The sequence below is a fragment of the Centrocercus urophasianus genome, unplaced genomic scaffold (genome assembly GCF_019232065.1).
Source record: "Centrocercus urophasianus isolate 14NV4802_14NV808 unplaced genomic scaffold, USGS_Curo_1.0 seq_18, whole genome shotgun sequence".
Taxonomy (NCBI): Eukaryota; Metazoa; Chordata; class Aves; order Galliformes; family Phasianidae; genus Centrocercus; species Centrocercus urophasianus.
The window spans coordinates 21,159,506-21,181,179 of NW_024884733.1; the positions used below are offsets into that span (position 1 = coordinate 21,159,506).

The 21,674-nt window shown below is 47.6% G+C and overlaps 1 protein-coding gene across 6 annotated transcripts; it reads right to left on the reverse strand.

Annotated features, from left to right (window-relative positions):
• Positions 1–4,856: 4,856 nt before the first annotated feature.
• On the reverse strand, positions 4,857–18,204 carry MOB3C (MOB kinase activator 3C). Of its 6 annotated transcripts, none has more exons than XM_042819994.1 (5): positions 18,073–18,204; positions 17,566–17,698; positions 13,254–13,738; positions 8,064–8,266; positions 4,857–6,029 (listed from the first exon to the last, which is right to left on the reverse strand). In XM_042819994.1, exons 3-5 carry the CDS (start codon positions 13,672–13,674, stop codon positions 6,000–6,002), a joined length of 654 nt encoding a protein of 217 aa, XP_042675928.1. In that variant the 5' UTR covers positions 13,675–13,738; positions 17,566–17,698; positions 18,073–18,204; the 3' UTR covers positions 4,857–5,999. The 6 variants fall into 6 exon arrangements, with proteins under 6 accessions (XP_042675928.1, XP_042675926.1, XP_042675929.1 ...); XM_042819992.1 differs by having other exon boundaries at positions 17,566–17,701; XM_042819995.1 differs by lacking the exon at positions 17,566–17,698.
• Positions 18,205–21,674: the final 3,470 nt, after the last annotated feature.

Consider the following 21,674-nt stretch of genomic DNA (forward strand, 5'->3'; position numbering starts at 1 on the left):
GTATGGCACTGCAGGTGTGGCTACCGTGAAATGTCCTCAAAAATGGGAAGACCTGTCTTGGAGTCCTGTCATGGATCCTCTAGAATGTACCCAGGGTGGATTAGTGGGGAAAAAAAAACACCACAGGAATGAGCAATCAAACAGCATTCAGCTTGTTGTGAAGGCAATAGCTTCACACGCACCACTGCAGTCAAGAAAGCCAGAGAGTCTTTCTCATCTCATGGCTTCATCAAATATTTGCTCTTGTGAAGAGCTAGGGCACAGAAGGGATGATAGGATAACTTTATAGAAAAGTCTTCTTGGATTTTTTTTGGTTTTGTTCTGGCTTTCCTGTCAGATTGATACTGTAGACATGTGTAATGCCAGCAGCATAGCAGATAGTTTGAAAGGTCATTTCCTTGCATGCTATCTTTGTCCTGTGCTCCTACAGGCATTCTTTGTAAGCTGTTGATTTTTTCATGGGTTTTCCAGGTTAGCCTCAAGACCAAGCTCGGGGCTTGCATATTTTTGCAGTTTTTCAGGCAACAAGGAGAAAGTTTCCACCTCCTTTGCTTTTCAAAGCAGTGTGGCTAAAGCAGACGGATTGGGGTTGTGTCTCCTGACACCCAGTAAGCCCAATACATCTTCAAGCAGATCAGGCTAAGAGAGATGAAAGGAGAAAGTACAGTAATAATGCAGATACCAAACACAAAACACTCTTCAGTAGCTTATCCATATTCTAGCCTCATTTTTTCACCCCCCTTCAGGAATAAACAAGTCTTTCAGCAGCAACAGAAAAAAGGCTCACTAATAACAGAAACCTTGCCTCTGAATTGGCGGATGAGCTTCTTCTCTTAGTTTTACAAAGAGAAGCTCTGATCTGCTTCTGAGGAGTTAACTTTCTCCTCCTGAGCCTTTTTATCGGTGCTATTTCAGTAAGGCTGAGCAGGGTGGTAGAATCATTTGCAGAGAAGTATCCCTGGCAAAGAAGAGCTTTCTTCTGTATAAACTCAGATTGACATTTTAAAAGGTCACTCTCTATTTGGGTGACATTTCAATCCTCCACTCATTGTAGTAGACTAAGTAAAAAGATGTAAACTGGGAAACATGGAGTCTGTATATATATATATATATATAAATGAAGATGAAAATCCAGTCCAGCAAAAACTCCTGTGAGGTACTATTCCTTACCTCGTATTTGCAAATAACTAGGAGCTTGCATGCAATGCTACCACATTTCAAACAGGGGACAGTAAGTTCCTATCCCCTAAGCACCAAATGCATCTCCAAAGTGCTCTACTGGGAGAGGAACTTTTATTTATACAAGAACCACAACATTTAACTTTGCTGCCACATACAGGGCCAATAAGTTGTTGTTAGCAGCATTTCTCACACAAAGCTCTTCTGTTCTGCTAGTGTCAGCCTTTGTTAAAATGGCTCAAGAGAAACACGAAATTCAGCTCAGTCAGTGATTTACAGCTTTAATCCGTAAGCAGGCCGGAACGGCATGGTTTCAATCTGGACATGCAGATTGGTACCCACAACTCTCAAAGCCACAAGCTCAACAAGTCTAACGCAAGCAAAGACATGGGCTACTTGCTTTTGCTGCCTTCTCTGCCAAGGGGCCAGAAGGATACATCACCGCTTTAGAAAGCTGCCAGCTCTTCACATAGGTTCAAAGAAAACAGTCCAGAAACAGAAGAGCGGGGCTTCAGACTGCTTAAACCTGAAGGCTGCAGGACAGAATGGGGTGTACTGAATGCCAGGATACCTTTTTGATATCCTCTTATAGGATAAAGGCACGTTTTGTTCTCATCACCAAACTGACATGAAAGAGCACATTGTCCTTCAAACAGCATAAGCGCTGTTTCCTAGAGGTGCTTGAGTGTATTCATGCAGTGCTCTGATATCTAACAAGAGGCAAGCCTACCTGAAGATTTACCCACAGTGATGCCTCTCTTGACAGCTCTTCCCCACCTGGACCTCTAGAAGCCCATCTTAGCTGAGGATGTTCCTCAGTCTCTCTCTTTTAACAGCACTTAGAAACCTTTTATCCTTGAAAGGCTCAGGAGTAATTCTTGAGCATCTTCCTTTGTATTCCTCCACTTGAACAGAATTCAAGGCTAGTTCGGGAGAGGAACTCAAATCCAAGCACTTTCAAATCCTCAGCATTTAGAACTGTCTGTGCTCAGAGATGATGTCAAACATTTGTAGCTTATTTTCAAATGGAATTTATCTGGATTTTAATTTCCATCTGTTGTTTCTTGTCACACCTTTATCTGTTGGTTTAAAGGGCTCCTGCACAGCACAGCGTTTTCTGTCTGTGTAAGTAGGCATCCATTCTCAAAGCAAAATGTGTATTCTTGAATCTTTCCCCTTTGTTACTTGCAAGGTAACCCAAATGCACAGCACACTTAACAAGAGGGCAAGACTTAAGTTTCAACCTGGTTTGCTGTAAAGCGTTAAAGAAAGGATTTTTATTTTCATCTTGTTTTTAATGAGATAGGCTTGGCATTTCTAGGAAATGGTTAAGCTAATACTTCAGGATAAATTCCTGCAAAAAGTGAAGAAAAAAGCACCTTCTCAAACACTGTAATTGCTGTATTAACCACAGTAAAATTACTAGGCTCCACATGATTTTTCCTTTTAATACCTTTTCAAGAATGTGTCTGCTTTTTACTTCTGCAACACACGGAGAACATAAGGAGCTGCCCATATTGGCTGTTAAGCACATAAGAAATAATTACCAAAATAATTACCAAAGGTAATTTTGATTTAGCCATGTTACAATTGGATCACAGCGCTATGGTCTGTGTACCACTAAAATGATTTTAAGCCTTGACTAGAATTATCCCTCAGTTTTCTGCCCACAGCCAAGCACCTAAATCTGTATTTAAGCACCTGCAATCTACCCTAGTCTGGTTTTCAGAGCATAGAGCATGTACTGTTCTCTCTGCTACTCAAGGAAGCTACACAGCCTCCGTTTCTCTGAAAATTATACTTCTCATTTGGGTGATTAAACCTGCAGACTTCAGTGTCATTTTTTTGTTGTGAGCAGCCCTTCTTCACACAGGAAAAAAGGTGCTGTTTCTTTCAGGAAACCTGATGATTTACATGCAACATAATGGGTGGCATGGGATGCGCCTACAAATAGAGACCATATTTCCCTCCATACTTCCAGGATCCCGTGTGCCAAAGCTGTACACAGAAGGGGACAAAGCGAAGTTTTCAAAGTGGACATTAAAAGTGCTAGTATGGATGTTTGCAAATGCCAACGTGAAACTTGCTTTTCCTGTAGACCCATGAGGACTGCTCACACCTTGACACAGTGCCAGTCCACTGCCTTTGAGGACAGAGTTCCTGAACTGACCGTATTTAATAGGAAGCCAAAGTAATATGGGACCTGGAAAATATATGGTCTACTGGACACGAGCAAACCAAACTTTCTGGAAACAAACAGAAAGATGCTTTTATCCACTATACAAACCATTCATTAATGATTGCTACTGCTTTTTATGCCTCAGGAGCACACATAATGCCCAGACATTCATACTGTTCTTTTCTTTCTATTTGCCTTACATTCCAGAGTAAATCAGATCAACTCACAGGGCCCTCATCCAGCCAAAATTGCGCTCCCTTGTTGGTCAAAGCACTCCATCAATACACGTATAAGTGCATAAGTGAAGAGAATCCTGGCATTACTGGAAAGATGCAAGATGATAAGACCCAAGGGAGGAAGATCACGAGGACAGCGCTGATCCTTAGGATGCCTACTGTGAGCTGCCCCAAAACTGCCAGCTCTTACATTGCTTACCAAATCAGCCACATGAATGGATGGCAGAACTCTTACTGCTCACGCTGTCATTAGGTCATAGCCCAAAGCAAATGGAAACTGGCCCAGTGGATGTAAAATATTGAATGAAAAAAGATGGGTCTGTTACAGTACGGCTAATCCCAAGTGGTACATCTTCATTAAAGTTTTTAATAAAATAGCATCTGGAGTGTTACCCATATTGCAGCAAAGCTTCTCTTCTAACACAGGCTGAATAGTCTTATATGTTAAAGAATCATGAATCCACTGTCCTCCAGTTCATGCTCTCTACAGTAAGAGATTCTCTCGTGTAAGCAGCCTTGCTTGCTGTTGCTGTTTTACTTCCACACAGACGTGCACTCAGTTCCCCACACTGCTGGCATTTCAGCTCTGACTCAGGGTCTCTTTGCAGCAGGCAGCTGAATGCCACACTCTGTCTTCAAGGTTTTCTTGACACTTGTGAGTCATTTGTCCTTCCCTGACCTTCATGAGGAAATCCGGCTGGCCAAGCTGTGCTAGCAAAGCTGCCAGCCTCCAGAAGGAAAAAGCTGCATGCATTCAAGAGACAATCTTGCATCTCGTTGTGAAATCTCTGCTAGAATCAGCATTTCCCACCTCAAAGAAAGCAATCCAGGAATAGATCTCATGTCATTAACATCTTATCCTTTTCTACCCCCCAGTGGTTTTGTGATCAGAATTTTAACCCTTAGCTCATTTTTCTCTCTTCCCACCTTTTCTTTTACATCTCCAAAACTTTCACAAGAGAGGAGGAACATCTCAGACCAGCTCACATCATGGTTTTGTCACCATCCGCTCAGGACTTGCCAGCCCCCTGCCCTAGCACAGGCTTAAATCCCAGAGACTTCCATTGAGTCAAGTTTTCAGCAGGCACTTGCAGAGTTTTCTTCATCATGCACAACTTTTTGCAATGCTGCCTGTTGCTGAGGTCTCGACACGACACTGAGCTCCATCGGTGTTACAGCTGTGAGGGAAATCCAGTCAGGTTATCCCGGGTGCTTTCTCGTGACATCTTACTACAAATGAGGGAAGAAGAAAGGACACCAGGTTCATTCCTGCTTCTTTAATTAGTAACAGAACAAAAATGTTTGGACTTTTAATGATGGTATTACACAGAAAATATTGGCATGACGTATCGGATGGTTTGTGTCCATGTTGTCCCATTTTATTTTCCATGTAAAAATATACATCTGGTACGTAAGATTAAAAAAAATAGATTTTCACAATAAAATAAGTGCTTTGAGCACTAAAAAACCCACTTGCAATCTCGAGTGCTGTCTTAAATATTTACATTTTCTACCCACACCCCCCTTTCCCCTGGAATGGGCAAACCTCTTTTTATACATATCAACTGTATCTTCTATATAAAACTTTCCCAGAAAAAGGCAAAGAAACACAAACATAACAACACTGTGGCTCAGACAATTCAACTCCCCCAGAATAATAATAATTAAAAAAAGATCCAACTCTTGTCAAAAGAACAATGTCTGTGCTGCAGTCGAGTAATGGAAAGACAATGATTTCTACAACCAGCATCTGCTTTTTAGAGCCAGGACAACACATCAGGAATTGTCACTTGTTTTCTGGCACGTTTCTTTCCCTCACGTTGGATCGCAATTTCTGAGTATGGAAAATACTCAGGTAGACTGCTCATCACTCTGAAAAGTGGCCCACTTCACCTCCATTTGTCACGGGGCCACTTTGCCATTAGTCCAAGTGATATTGGATGCATCTTAGAACATCCTGATGTCCCTTCTTCCAAGGGTGAAAAATTACTGGGGGGGGGAAAGAAAAGTCCCTTTGGTAAAGCACAAATGAGGGCAGAAGGAGAGACATTCATAGCTCATGGTTAAAAAAGGGACATTGGCAACTAACCCCATGGAGTCAGTTGGGATCAAATGTCACCAGCTTTACGGAGCTGATCTCACATGTTATCATAGTTCAATGCATGTGAGAAAGGCAACAGGCATGACTCAGTAGTCAAGGTCACACCTGCTTACAGGGCAGGTCTCGCTAACAAAACATTTGGAAATTGATGCATCTGAAGACAAAGAAGAAAAAGGCTCTTCTGCAGTTTTCATAGTTCAGTTGAAATGCCCAGAGCAAGTCCTCGGGAAGACATCTCCCACTGCAGGGTTCTTGTCCCATTGAATGCTGAATGATCTTGCTGAGTATGCCTGCTGAAATCGCTTCAGTGGCAAATTCGTTCTGTCATTTCTTTCTGCATTGAAGGGAAGGAAAAAAAAAAAGAACCAGTCAGTGCAAAACACAGGTTTTGGTGAAGCGATGCGCAAAGCAGTTTGATAGGTATCCAAAAATAATCCAAGGAGGTGGCTGTATGGAGTTCAGAGAGTGTTCTTGTTTCCCATGGTGGCCCTTTTGGGAACCTCTCTGCCCCAGCAGTTCCTTCCTGGCATGCTCCTTGGTCTCAATGTCAAGAGGTTAGTTTTAGTGTTGAGAGCAGTCCAAGGAAAGGGCTGAAATGTTTGAGCTGCATGTCCTGACTCAGCAAGGAGCAGACAGAGAAGAGGTGCTGCTCCCAGAGCCTGGGGATGCAAGGTACTCCCAGGAAGTGCTGTCTGTCCTGCAGGTGGTGACAACAGCTCACTGAAGGGGCCTGTGGTTCTGGCAAGGGATCCCATGGCTGCACTGTAATGCAAATGAGTGCTAATAGCAAAGGGCCACAGAAAACCTGGCGGCAACTCACATTTCTGGCCTTCAGTGCTGTTAGCTTGATGTCATTCTCCTGGGGTCTCCTCCTGCTTTTTGATATCCCTAATGTATAAGCAAGCCTCTTCAGTTTGAGCAGCTCTTCCAGTAGCCACTCAGGGTCAAATATCCATAGCCAGAATTCCCTCCTCTCACTGTCATTTCCCAAATGCTTCATCTACAAAACCTAGTCCTGAGCTACCAGTGCTGAACATCAGGAGGGACAAGATGACAAGAGTAAGCTCTGTGTAAGCTAGCAGGCTGCTTTTCTTTGCCAATCAGATTTTGGGACTGCTGGCAGTGCCAAGGTGCAGCCTTCCTGAGGTAACAGGTCAGAAGGACCACTTTCTGTCTTTGAAAACTGTTTGCAATCTTCAGGACCTTGTCCCAGTTCCCCAGCCCAGCACTCCACTCAGCCCTCTCTGGTTGCAGGTCACTCTCCTGCACACATACAGCACATCATTGCTGAGTGGAAGGAGGTCTCACTGGTGCTTGAGGCTGCTGTATGATGTGGATTCCAAGCGGTGGATACCAAGCAATGGGCACACCAGGAAACAAGATGTACAAAACCAGAGGGAAGTGTGCCTCATTTCCTTGTAATTTAACCCTAGTTGCATCACACAGGAAAATCCGTTCGTCTCAGAATCATCCAGAACCATAAATCATCTCACATTGCATGAGTGTTACTGGCACTGACAGCCTTTTTAGCAATGTCAGCCTCTGCTTTGGCTATTAGCTGCTAATTATTTACATTAACAAGCATCGGTCAAAGGAGATGACACTACTATGGGCCACATATCAATGTTAAAGAAGTTTATCATGAGGAATGGTTATGAGGAATAATAGAGGACACAGTGATGCTGAACTGTCATTTTCTGTGGCTGAAGGCCATTGTGATAACATAGGTCACAGTCACACTATATGAAGTAATTAATTAATTAATCTGCTGTTGTCATTCAGGTGTCCCCTGGTTGGATCATCATCCCAGCCTCCCAGATTGCAATCAGAGCAGAGGAGGCAGCAAACTGACAGAGAAAAAAGAAAGCAGGAAAGGAGTTAAAGCATTTAGCACTCAGGGTTAGGTGCATCCGTGGTACTTATAAACAGGCAGCTCATGTTGTGACTTCTCTCAGCTCTTTGTCTTTGAACTCTCCCACGCTGCATTTGGCCCTTTCTGCAGCCCATCCCTTTGCACAGCATACTAATTACTGGGTTCCCTATTACTCTCCCAACACAACAGGTTTCCATAGGCCAGATTACACTCAACATGGCCTGCGACACACTTGCTTTTCTTACAAAACTGCATATTTTCTAGTTTATATGCCAGGACTGCATATCTCTTCCCCTTACTTCCCCCCTCCGTGCTATGTCCAAGGTCTCTCACTTTCTGCTTGGCTAATTCCTTTAATTGCTTCCCAAGGGAGGCTGCAGTGCAACTCCTGCTAGACCCACATTAGCTGTCTGGAGCTGTATGTCCTGCACAGGGCAGAGTCTGACCCTGCCTGAATTTACCAGAGCTGTGTTCAACCCACTTTGGCATCCTTACCAAAGGCTCCAGCTCCCGATGGTCAACAAGGCTGAACTCCCTGATGAAGTAGTAAAAGTGCTTGTAGCAGGTGTTGACATGAGCCTCAGCACCCATGTTGATGATGCTGTCAAAGTGGTGGATGTAGACATGGACAAAGACACGGAAGAGGCGGGTAAGGATCTTAGTGCAAACTTGCTGGAACTGCTTAGGGAAGGGAACACCTGCAAAGCAGAAGCAAGTTAAAGCCATTAAAACACGAAGAATAACGCCAGTCTTGAGGCTGCAATGTGATTGCACCTGTGCGATGCTCCCTACTGAAATACCCCACCAAGGTGTTCATGCACCAACATATACTTTTGGCTTTGTCTTGTACCAGGACACAATTTATTACTCTCTATTCACATCCTTATCTAGATACATTGTTATGACAGTGAAAATCTCAGAGGTGTAATACAGCCAGTGTCAGGAAACTAAGGAAAATACAGAAAACCTGGCTTTGAAGCCCCTGAATATACTTTTTGGAAGGATGAATGTGAACCAAGTGGAATTTGTTTTCCTGAAGGTTCTTTCTCCTCCCTCCAGCTATTCAATGCAAATTCGCATAGAGCAAAATAAAATCCTCCCTTCCCACGGTGCTACCTGTCTCCTCCCTTGGCTTCTTTCTAATGCAGCACTTAACCTCTTAAAAATCTTTCCAAACAATTCCCATAGCCAGCTCGCACATCTCTTAGCTAAAAAAAAATACAGATGGTAATGAGTTTTCCTCAATAAGCACTGAGCTTATTGTCAGAGTACTTGTAACAGAAGATTATCTTCAGTCTGGAGCGATGCCACACTCAGCCTGGTCTCACCTTGCTTTGTGCAGAAGGCACAAGCTTGGGCTGCTTGTGCCATGGGTAGATGGCTTGGATTCATCTTGAGGCAGTTGTGCATCTTGGCTCAGCAGCACACCTACATGGAGAGGGGGCTGAGATTCATGGCCACTGCCCTGCATAACAATGAGCATCCTGCAGCAGGACAAAACCCATTGGAGTCTTTGACATCACCCTTTAGGATTCTAATAGCTCCTCTTAGGGCTTTCTGCCAAGTCCTTCTCCATGCCACTGATGAAGGATCTGCTTCTGCCCTTACCCTTAGCTATGGGGCTTGCTCCGCATGACTGGTTGATAAGGACAGCGAGCAATCTGCTGGGCTTCCCTGCAGCCAGCAAAAACACCATGCTTTATCAAAGGCTTCATTTGAGCTTTCTGCACCGAGAATTTGCTGAGCAATGGAAAGCCCTAATCACCCAGCTGGGGCCTGAAACATGCCATTAGGGTGGCTCCTAAAGACCAGATCTGAAGAACTAGCCATAAAAATACTTCTTTTAATAAAGAAAAACCCATCATGGCAAGTAATTTGTCAGGAGTGCACGTTCCCAGGCCAGAGCTGAGGAATACACGCTGTTCTGAACAGCCTGTCCTGAGACCAAGGATGAGCGGCTGCTGCCAGGAGCTCAGCAAGGTGCCAGCAGGCAGGGAGTGATCCACGTGCTCTCTCCAGTTTGTCACTGTCCTCTGCCTGATACCTCCTCCTCTCAAAGCAGGCACTGGTCTTGTATGGAGATGCATAGCAGCTACAGGAGCTGCTAAGCCATCTTACTCCTAATGATGAAATGATATCATGAATGACATCACTGGGCTGCCAAGACCCAACAGTACTCTTCTGGACTACCCATTGCTGTGGCTTCAAATGAACCCAGCAGTAACACCCAGCTCCTGGGGCGTGCAGCTGAGCTGCTCTTCCTTGTGTCCATCACAAGGTGTCAGTGTGTGCACGCCCTCTGCAGACGTGGCCCAGCCGCGTTGGTGACTGGCCGCCAACGTAGTAACCAATGGACTCCAGCAGGTCACCTCTTAGCCTATCATGCTGCAACATCACCACTGCTACGGTCCTTTTGGCCCAGTGGAACGCAAGGGACTGGCTGGGGCTCTTTCTCCCCACATCACCTCTCTTGAACACATGAAGCATGTGGCCAGGACCGTCAGGCCCTGCTTTCCCTCCCCATGTTGCAGCCACATCTGCTTCTCTTGTGACACTGTTCCAGGAACCTGAGGATGTGCTGTGAGCACCTACCATGGGGAAACATGGGCTGGGAGAGAGGTCAATGGCACAGCTAGACCTGTACAATCTAGGAAAGGCAACAAAGTTAGTAAAGGGTCTTGAGCACAACTCTTACGGAGAGCAGCTGGGGGAACTGGGACTGTTCAGACTGCAGAAGACTCCACAACTCCCTGAAAGGAGGTTGTGATGAGATTGGTAGGTCAGCCTCTTCTCCCACGTAACAGCAATAGGATGAGAATAATGGTCTTAAGTTGCATCAGGGAAGGTTCAGGTCAGATATTAGGAAAAATTTCCCTCTCAGAAAGAGCAGTTATGCACTGCCACAGCTGCCCAGGGAAGTGGTGGAGTCCATTCCTGGAAGTGTTCAAGAACTGTGGAGATGTGGCATTGAGGGTCGTGCTCAGCAGGCATGCTGGGGATGGGTTAACAGTCTGACTAGATTATCTCAGAGGTCTGTTCCTTAATGATTCTATGATTGTAACTCAGATCATCTCCAACTATAACCTCTCCAGAGGGTTCCAGACAAAAGCCAGCCACCCAACCCCTGCCAGATGCATACAATGCATACACCTTCCTCCAGCTGAAATACTTGAAACATGGTCAGTGGGAATCAACCACATCCTGAGTCCCTTCTCCAACATTTCAGTCTCTTCTCTTTTCCATCCTCTGGGTTTTCTGAAGAAAGTCTCTCCTTCACCATATGCATGTGCAGACCTCAGTCCACGGCCCACTACAGTGAGGAGGCTGCTGGCCCTCCTCTTTCTGCACAGCAGAAATGGTACCAACATGAGCTGAGCAGAGCAGCAATGCTAAACACAGAGCATCACAAGTGCTGGGAGCCAGAGCAAGAGCTGTGAATACAGCAGGTTCTATTTCATCAAGGCACTGGTGAGCAGTGTGACTCACTGCCCTAGAATGAATTAGCACCTTCAGTTTAGCTTGGATGTTTTCCTTGAAACCCAAGGTGTGATTTAATACTTAGAGAAGTCTGTTTTCCACACTCTGTGCCGATCGCTTCAAAACATAAGGAAGTCATGTGGGACTGTGGGGAAAAGGAAATGAAAAGCGTCTGCACTTACGGGAAGGGAATACGAGTGGGCCTTGGATCCTCCTCACCATCTCTCACCCCCAGCCCTCATGCACAAGCCAATTGCATTTTTTCACGATGAAACAGTGCTGTGAAACTATTTTGCTTCTTTACAATTGTATTTGTCCCTTTCCAAAAGCAGTAATTCAATGAGCTACGTGATGGATTATTGTTGTTAATATTATTTCCAACATCCAGTCTGGTGTCTGGATTGTTCCATGATTCGTCTTTTCCTAAAAATAAGCCCTCAAATGCAATTTGAAATTAATAGTATGATGGCAGCTGCAAGCTGGTGTGGCATTAATTTTGGAACAAAACAGGGAGAAAATAAAAGACAAACTGAGTTAAAAACAGCCAGTTGAGAAAACTGCAGTAATTAGCTGAATTCTGAACATTTTTCTCTTGTTATAGAGAGAAAGAATTATGCATCAAGTTTTCTCTGCTTTTTATCATTGTTTTGGGAATATGCGTGAACAGCAGAGTCTAAGCATAGAAGAGTTTTCCAAGAACCATCCCAGAGCCTCCTGCAAGTGATGTTCCTTCCAGCCACAGACAGGCTTGGCAGAGAGTACGGGGCGTTTCCAATGCTGGTTTTCATCCAAGCCCCACGTCTGTGCTCATTTAAAAATGGAGAGGTTTCGGCAGACACGTCGGTGCTGACATAGCCCTGCAAACTCCATCCACCACAGTCTCCTCCCCATGTGTTACCAATGGCTGTGACTCTGGGTGCTGGGCATGCTCCCACTGAGACACTGAATGAAACTGAGCGTGACTTCTGCCAGCAGGCTCCTGAAGGCACAGCAATTACTGGGGATGGTGCTATTGTACAGGTGGTAATCTGCTCACGAAGAGGTCTATTGACATAGTTTCACCAGCTGCTAAAAAATATGCCTGCAGAATCACTTATTCTTATCCCTCCACGGGAACAATGCTTATTCTGCATGTAGTAGGGTTTTGTTGTTTTTTTCAGCCCAGCTATGTTGGTTGGGAGAGCGGAAATGAGCACTAGAACATGCTAACTGATACGGGTCATCTGGAGGAGCTGGAGATTTATGACAGCCACGCTCCTCCCATCCAGGAAGCTGTCTCATCATGACCAGCAGACAGACAGTTTTCCTTCCAAAGGATTTGTAAAGCCTTTCAGTGGGATTGAGCCCTGTGGGTGGATTTCCCTGGAGATGAGGAAGATGCCCAATCTCCTCCACCTTTCTGTCTCTGTCTCTGCTCGTTTCCAGCTGAGCCTCTGAACCCAGCATGAGAGATTTTCCCTCTCTGACCCCAGAAACACCTCTCCCTTGGCTGCCAACAGTACTACGACTGAGTCCCACTGAATCACGCGCTGCTCCAGGTTTTGTGGCTTTAGTGGGACAAGGATGCTGAGGTTAGCCCCAGACAGTGTTAGCAAGTTTGGGTCACACTTGGCATTTCTAAAAAAAAGTTTGATTTGTCTGTGGTCAGGTGGCCTTAGCAGAGAAATCTTTGTCTTGGGACAGCTGCATTGCAGATGGCAAGGATGGAAATCAGCGGTGTGCCTGGGGCATTGTCCTCAAACCCTGCAACCCTCCATGCTACATGGCGCCATGAAATGTGAGTCCAGCTAAGTTCCCTTATACAAATGAGAGCCAAGGTAATGGAGCACACCAGCAAGGAGGCTGAAGTCACTCAGGGATGCACAAAGATGCTTGAAGAATGGACTAGTAATGGCTTTGGAAAAGGAAAGATGTGTTTGTGCAACCAGAGCAGCTCCCCTTACTGAAGGGGAGAGGTGATAGCTTTCTTTCACCAGAACCCACTGGCCAGCACCCCAGCTCCAGCCCCTGAACATCACCCCAGAAATACAAGAAAGCAGCTTAGCAGGAGGGGAAGTGTCAATCACTACAGCTCCTGGACAAAGCAGGTAATCAACAGAGCTCTTAGGATTGTAAAGCTCAGCAATACCAACAGCTGAGGTGCACCAACAGCTTGGAAAACTACACACATTACAACAACAGCCTCCTGTAGAATCAGAGCACACTCACCTATTCTGGTGGGGAAGATGTCCTCGTTGTTAATGAGCATCTCAATCCAGTCCATCAGCATACACATGTACTGTGGGGCTGACAGCTTGGTTGGCTTCTTGTACTTGCTATCGTCCTGCCACCTGTACTCATACTTGAGCCCACCCGACATGATGGGGCAGCTCTTCTCCGTGCAGTACTCCGACATGGTGCCGTAGATGAGGTTGATGCGGTTGAAGAAGTCCACCACGTGCACAGCTATCCAGTCATTGATGCTCTCGCCAGGAGGCAGCTGTACCACAGCCTTTAGGTCCAGCCCCGATTTGAGGGAGGCCTGAGCCTTCTTGTACAGCTCGAAGCGCTGTGTGCCGGGCTCAAACTTCTTCCGGGGGCGGAAGGTTTTGTCTTTGTTGAAGACTTGCTTCAGACACAGTGCCATCATGGGTTGGCCCAGCCAGCGTGAGAGCACCAGGGTTAGCACTGAGGATCTTCAGGGTTGGAGGTACCTGAGAGGAGGAGACAAATTTTGGTCATCTGTACACCTGGACTGAGATGAGATGGCACCGGGATGCTGGGAGCGAGCTTCTTATCTCCAGGGCTTTTGTCCAGAACTACTGCAATGAAGTACAATGAAGTATGATATGAACAGCACTCGCCTACCTGTGGCCTTTCCTTCCTGGCGAAGGGGCTGTGCCTCTTTCCCAGAAAAATAGCCCCAGTGCCATAGGGACAACACTGTGACTGCAGCTGGCTTCTGGTTCACACAGCCTCAGCACCCGGATCAATGGGAAAAGGGGGGATTCTTGTTGTCGTTCTGCCTGCGTGTTTGTTCAGAAGAACAAAACCCACAGCCAAAGAAGGAAAACAGCGTCCAAGCACACCAGGGCCAGGATGTGACACAATGCACGGGAGCCAGTGCTGCCAGCGCTCCCCATGGCGCTCCGATTCCACAGCACCCCGGGAACAGGGGATGTGACCTGGAAGTCACCGCTCAGCAGTGCTGAGGTCATCCCTTCCTGAGGCTGCCAGTGCAGATGGGGTCTGCAGCATTTCCTTTTTTTCCCTCCTGAAGCTCCGGTGGAAATCCCGTGCTCTTGGACAGGTTGAAACATGCACGTGCCCTGTGCCCCTCTGCAACGTTAATAATGGGAGAGCAAGGCCACAGTGAGCTCAACGCCCTGCTGAAATTTGGGGAGACAAAAGACCCCAGGCAGCCTCCCCCAGGAGGAGTTATAGGAAGAAAGAAAAAGGTTCAGAGAAAGGGGAAGTTATTTACCCAAAGTCACGAGTGGGAGGGAACGGCGTCCAAGTGAAGCTTGATGCGTGTTCGTCATTAAAAAGGCATCTCTTAGTCAAAAGCTCACTGTATGAACTCTGCTTTGTGAACTCAGTCCCAAGCCAAAAGCAAATCCTGTTTTATCCAGCAGAGATCAACCAACCACCTTGATGGAGGAGCCTGGGCTGCCCCCAGAGTCTCTCCAGGACACAGGAGCTGTTCTGTGGGACTTTCCACATGGCAGCAGGGGAGAGCCCTGCCGGGTGCCACCAGAGGCCAGTGGGGACAAACCACAGCCTTCCCCACAAATACAGTGATGCGTTGCCACCATCACAGAGCTTGGGAGAACAACTCAGTTATCCCTGCATTACGCTGGACCGATGCTTTGAAACATCAATGAAACATCAATTTAAAAAAAAAAAAAATCAAAACACAGAGTAAGAACCCTGCTAAACACCTGCCAGATGTTTTCCTACTGTGCATCTGTTAGCTGTTCCCAGGAGTAAGGGAGCAGTACCCAGTGCTGCCCAAATGCAGAGCAGACCCATCCCCAGGCTCGCTGCAGCTAGGCACAGCTGGATAATGAGAGTGGTTTTGCTCCTGGGATCCCTGCCAGCTTTGCTACTGAATTACTGAGGCATTTAAAGGCCTCGTGAATCCGTACTGGAATCAGGGAGAAAAACGTTCTCCAGAAATTCAATTTAACGCAAAGCCAAGAACACATCCTGGGATTTACAACCAAAAGGAGCAGGCGGAGGCAATGTGCCAGGAACCAGATTCTTTCCTAACCTCTCTCCAAAGCTCCCACTGCACAGGGTCTGATGGGCAGGAAAATCCACTTGAGGCACAGGGAGCTGCAGGAGGCCAAGAGTGGGGCTTTCAGGGTACAGTCCTGCAATAGGAGCGCTGGGCGAGCTGAGGCAGCAGCTCCTGCCGTATGCTGGCACGCCTCCCACTGCCGAGGGGCCTGGGTGGGTGCCTGCAGCTCCCACCTTCCGTTCCCATGTGCAAAATCAAAGCTCCCCCCCAAGCAGCCCTGGCATGGCTGCAGCCCGCTTTGCTGTGCTGCCTTTCCCATAGCGGGGCGGTGCTGGCACCCACAGCCACGCACTAAGGGCTCAGGGAGCCAAGTCTGCCCAGGGTTAAACTGTGGGGCTGAGCTGCTGCAGGATGGCAGCAGGCAGGGACATGCGAAATCCTGATTTCCTGGAGGGCTGGCAGGGCTGGGGGAGAAAGGAAACGAACTGGATAGGAGGGAAGTGAGTTCACGGTCAAAGGCAGCTGCTAGTTCCAAATCTGAGGAGGATTTTGTTTCTTTCATTTTAGGGTTTTTGTGTTGTTTTATTTTTTAAAAATCATTTGAAATCCACACAACGCTGCCAAACAAAGGCTTTGTTTTAAATTAAGAACAACACTGAACAGTCTGTTTAGAAACTAGCAAAACAAAAGAGGGGAAAAAAAGCAAAGCAGGGAGAGGAGCTTCCTCTGCCTACCACAATCAGTCCCACCAGTCTGAGCAAAGCCACCGGGTCAGACCTGCCTTTGTGACCCCAGATTGGCTTCAATCTGGAAAGCAGTGGGGAGAAGTGGTTGGGGCAGTGCTGAGCTCTGGGCTACAGCAGAGACAGTGCTACACTCTCTGCCTCAGTTTCCCCAGTTTCAAAAGTAATTTCTCCCTCCTGAAGGACCGCCTGATATTAAGGGCTGCAAAAGTCAAGAGTTGGCTTCAGAGGAGAGAAAGTACTTTGTGAGTGCCCCTAGTGATTATTGCTGACCAGGGTCCATGCTAACAAGGAGAAAGGCACTGACACTGCACCTCCAGCTGGCAGTGGGTCCGATGCCCAAACCAGCCCTGGATCCAGCCCGAGACGCTTACACACTTGCACAAACATCTGCCTTGGAACCACAGGAGCTGTCAGCAAAGTGCTGTGAGCCATGCTGGGGAGTACGAGGAGTCAGCTCAGCACCATGAAGCAAAGCTGTGGTTCAAAGCTGCCCACCCCACACATCCCGCTGTGCTTCCCCAGGTGCTCCCCCAGAGGCTGGACTCCCCCTTGGTGCTGGGGGGGATTGCCTTCTCTGCTCTGTGGGCAGTCCCTCTTGCCACGTCCCTGCATGGCAAGCCTGGAGTCAAGGCAGTGAGCCAGAGCCCTAAGACAGACAGACAGCCTCCAGATGCCTGCTGGCCAGGAGCTCTGCTGGCTTTTCGCTGCAGAGAAGTCTTTTTCACAGAAATATTAAGGTTAGAAAAGACCTCTAAGATCATCTAGTTTAATCATCACCACCACGCCCACTAAACCATGTCCTTAAAACTCAGTTTTCAGCTTGTCCTGGAGCAGCTGTGCAAGTGGGGCTTCTTGGTGGTGGCCTTGCAGAAATGCCCCACAGCCCAACCCTGCCTCCCCTGAGCATCCCTCACAATGCAGGTGACACAACCCTGAGATCCAGCCTGGGGCTGACAGCATGTGGTGGCCCAGTCTGGTTTTAGAGGCAGAGAGGTTGGTTTTAAGGGTTTAAATGCAGGAGGGAGATGCTGGGGGCATGGCTTCAGAGCTCTGGTCCCTCTCGCTCTCCTCACGCTTCCTGCTGGAGCCAAGTCCCAGCTGGGCTGGCCATGAGAAACAGGGGTTCTTGGCAGCTGATCCCAAATATAACCCAAACGATAAAACATTCCAGGAAACAAGCCAAAATGAGATGCTGGGAGAGGGATCGAGGGCCAGCACGCCAGACAGTGGGACTGCAGAGTTCCACCAGCCCCAACACAGAGTTAATCCGTGTGCTTCTGATATACTCTAGGAAAGCCCCCAGCTTCTATTTCTAGAGGGACCAACTCCCAAAGGAGGCTCAGTTCCCTATGCTGTTGCTTCTCCCAGCTCTGCTGACACTCGGAAATCCCCACCTCATGCAAAGCAGACCCAGCACAATTTCACTAAGAGGACACACTGCCCTCTCATCCAATCCCCCCCCCCCCATGTCCCAAACCACAGCCAATCAAAGTCTCATCTCTCCAGTGGTGGGACACCTGGCACACTTTGGGGGTGATGCTGTTTGGGGTACCTTGTTCTTGGTGCTGATGCCAACAGGGACTTGCTTGTAGCCAAGGTAAGTCCTGAGGGTGATCGTTCCATCATCAGAGCTGCAATCCCAAGTGCCGGAACTCCAGAAAGACGATTGGAAGGACACGAGCCAGCTGCTGGAAGTGCATCCCCACAGCTTTCTCTTCCCAAAACTTCCTGCCCTCCACTGGACAATAGCAAAGCCACCTCCAGGATTGCCACCAGCCCTGGGATGATAGTTGACCAGCCAAAACCCTGGGCTCCCTGCTCACTTCCAGCTATCTACGCTAACCCACAGCTGTAAACCGGGATCCCTCAGCATTTACATGCTCGCAGACAAACTGGGACACCCACAGAACAGGGAAGAGCTCCTGCAAGCACCCATTTTGCTTCTCTTGGGTTTGCCCAGCCTGCACTAAAAGCACCCCAGGAGCATCCTTAGGAATGCAGGAAACACAGCACCAGCTGGGACACCAATGCTACTCCTTTTTCCAGCCCCAGCACTCACCTCATCCTCAGCACGCCTGGCTGCCAGCACACAATCCCGCTGCACTTTCTGCACTTACTGAGGGGAAAAAAAAAAAAAAAGAAAAAAAATTCAAAATAAAAGCCCAGAATCTGGCAGGACGCCCTGCAGCACAGAGAGCAGCCGCACGCTGACTGAAGTTTTGGTTGCAGAAAGCGGGGGCTGAGGGTTTTTCTCCTGCCAGTGATGTCACATCCTGACCCTGCCGGAGCCACAGCTGTCCCTGGGACACGCCGGCAGGCTGCCCTCCTGCAGCCAGGCACACGCTGGTATGTGCACGTTTGTGTGAACATCTCTCTCCACTTGGCACATTGCAGGGTTGAGTGCCAAGATGGGCTGGATGCCTTCCAAAGGGAAAAAAAAAAAAAAAAACCAATAATGAGAAAGAAAGAGAAAGGAAAAATGAAAATACCCATTTCCAGAGAGTCCACAGAGAAAACTGACTTCGGTTGGGCTATGAAGCGCATCATTGGCATGGGGCTGCAGCACCCCTTCCCTGCAGTTGGGTTCTCAATCACAGATCTGACTTGGAGTCACAAGGATCAGAGCCAGCCTTTAAAGAGCAAGTCACCTGCAGACATCCCTGGTCATCAGCAGGATGAGGCTAAGGGCAGCTTGGGGCTGGGTGGCAGCTGGGGACACAGCGAGGATGTGTAGGGTTCACCTGTGGTTGTGATTCAGTCTAGCTAGGGGCATAGAACTGGCATCCATTGCAGCATGAGTTTGTGTAGAAAAGGTGACATTTGGAGGCGAAACAAGAGGTTATGACTTTAAGTTGCACCAGAGAAGGTCAAGGTTGTGTGTTAGGAACAATTTCTTCTCCAAGATACACTGGTACAGGCTGCCCAGGAAGGTGGTGGGGTCACCATGGGAATGTGGCACTGAAGGACATGGTCAGTGGGCACAATGGCGTGGGCTGGGGTTGGACTGAGTGATCTTAAATGTCTCTTCCATCCTCAGTGATTCTCCCCAAGGACACAGTGGGCACCAGAGTCCATGCTTATCCCCGAGTGATACAGAGAACCATAACACAGAACATCCCAGGAGCTTGTGACTGAGAGGCTGGACATCATGTCTGCAGAGTAGATAAAGCTCCCAGGGCTTTGCGATGGACAGCACAGATCCCACAGAGAACCCACAACCATGATTTACATCCAAGTGAAACAGAGACAGAGCCAAAACACTGGTAGGCAGGCAGCAGCCAAAGGAGAGGGGCCAGGGGCAAAGCCCATCTTTATGAAGGGGCATTTGTCTGCTGCAGAGGAAGGAAGAGGGCGACCTGGCCCCGCTCACACAGGCAGGTGCACTGCTGAATTTATCAGGGGGAAGGAAGTGGGGAAGGAAGTGGGCCCGGAGCGCTGGTGGCTCCAGGAGGCCCACGGGAGGCCGTGGGAAGAGGCCGGCACTGCAGCAGGGCCTCATGCCAGGACACAGCTGCACAGGAGCAGGGCAGTGTGCCTCCAAGAGACGTCACAACGTGGCACCAGGCCATTCACGTCTCCTGGAGCTTTCTCTTCTTGAGGCTGCACAGCCCCAGCCCTCAGCATGCCCTCAGAGGGCAGGTGTTCCATCCCGCTCTATGCGACCCTCCTCTGGAGGCATTCCAAGCGATCCATGTCTCTCCCACACTGAGGAAAGCTATTGCTGGGTTTACTCTGGCCTTGCACCCTTGCCAACGCAGCTCACCTAGGATGCAAGGCTAGGGGAACCTCCAGTGTAACTCAGTACAGCCCATCATATTCTCAGTGCTAGCTCACACAAGAGAAGCCTGGGCATCTTAGCATTTGTCAGTACCAAATTCACTGATTTAACAAAGCTGAGAAGACAGGCTTTGTGAATTGTGTGCTGGTACCTCAGAATGAGGAAACATCTTCCCTCTAGTGGTTGAAACTGACTGTGCAGAACAAGATTCATTTTCATCAGCTCTTAGGCTCAGTGCTGAACATAAATGCGTATTTCAATAGCAGAGTTTGTGGCTTCCTGGAGAAAACACAGGGACAACACTTCCAGGGGCTGCATCAGCAGAAGTTCTCAGCAGAAGACCTGGAAATATCACCCAGGAGGTTGTGCAGCATTCAGCCTTCAGCTATCTTCATACCACTGCATGCACACACCTGCCTGGCTCTTGGCTTGTCTGCTGTCTGGGACACGCAACACAACACTAGATCATCAGCTGCATGCCAAGTGATTTAACCCTGACACAAGGAAGGAACGTGTTGTGGTGTACACATCAAATCTCAAGAAAATACCCAAAGAAAAAAAGCTCTTGCTCTTTTCATTGGAATCAGTTGATTGATTCCACCTTTTCAAGGGCCAGAAAAGGCACTCGCCCCATCCTCCTGGCAGAATAACTGCAAGTGGTGTGATCAGCTTTGCCTTTTCAAGTAGGATCTTATTTAATAACACTCCCAGTACACGCAATGCTTCCCCTTCTGTATTTTGCCATGATTGCCTTAAGTCCTCAGAGAAGTACTGAGCTGGTGACTAATAACTTGGAAAAAAAAACCTCAAAGGTAGTGACTGCTTCCAGCCTCATTTTAGAAACTGGTCTTTGAGCTCAGAGGCAACTTGGGTGTAGATCTGAAATCCTAGAATTTCTCTCCTGTTGCCAATTACTCATCCAAGGATGTTAGATTATACCTATATTAAAAATGAATCCAGCATCTTTGACTTCTTCAAAGCAGGAAGTGAGTAATGAATCAAAATTGCCCTTATTTCAGCTAAGAGAAAACGATAAATGGAGCATGAATGCTGTAAAACAGAAGTAGAAATGCTCTTCAACGCTGTTCAGGTTATAACAGCCCATCCACACTTCCCATGCTATGCAGACACTCACAGATCCAACCTGAGCAGAAACAAAAAGAGTGCAATAGTAGGGAGCAGCACCCCCCTATCACAGCACAGCCCAGGGTGAAGTTTTACCTCTTCTAGAAGCATCTTTTATTTCCTGAATGGACAACAGTTCACATTAACGCGTACAGATCACTGCCAGAACTGACCTCAATGATGAAATCTCACTATCTACCTTCAGCACTCAGCTGAGCATTGCTCTCATCCAAAGAATGGGCTGAGAACACATGGCGTGACAAGTAGCTACACTAGCAAACACATTGTGTAACTCATCAAACCTGTATTGGGTCACAGTTAAGGACAGCCCCAAAAGTTGCTCTTCTTCTGACAGACAGACAAGTGGCTCATCCTTCACGCCTCTGCTTCTTTGGCAAAGGAGGATGCACTGGCTGCCTCTGCTGGGGACGAAAGCAAGAGAAGCTCAAAGCACACATGCTTTGGGATCTTTCTGTTGAAAGCAGGTTTAAAAAAACCTACTCTGCTGCAGCCCACGAAGCCAGGTTCCTACAAACACTGCTGTGTTAAAGCAGCTGCACATATTCACACCAGTTGTCATTTAGCAACTGGGTGGTGGCTCTCTTATGCCATTTCATCATAGATAGCAGCTTTCCTGATATGGGGACAGGAGCTATTTTCTTTTTTGTCTCTTTAAATACCATGTGTACAGTTGGCTGTGTAGGTGCCAGCCTGAGAAAAATCACTCCAAAAAGCATGTGGTAATTCCTCTTCACTAC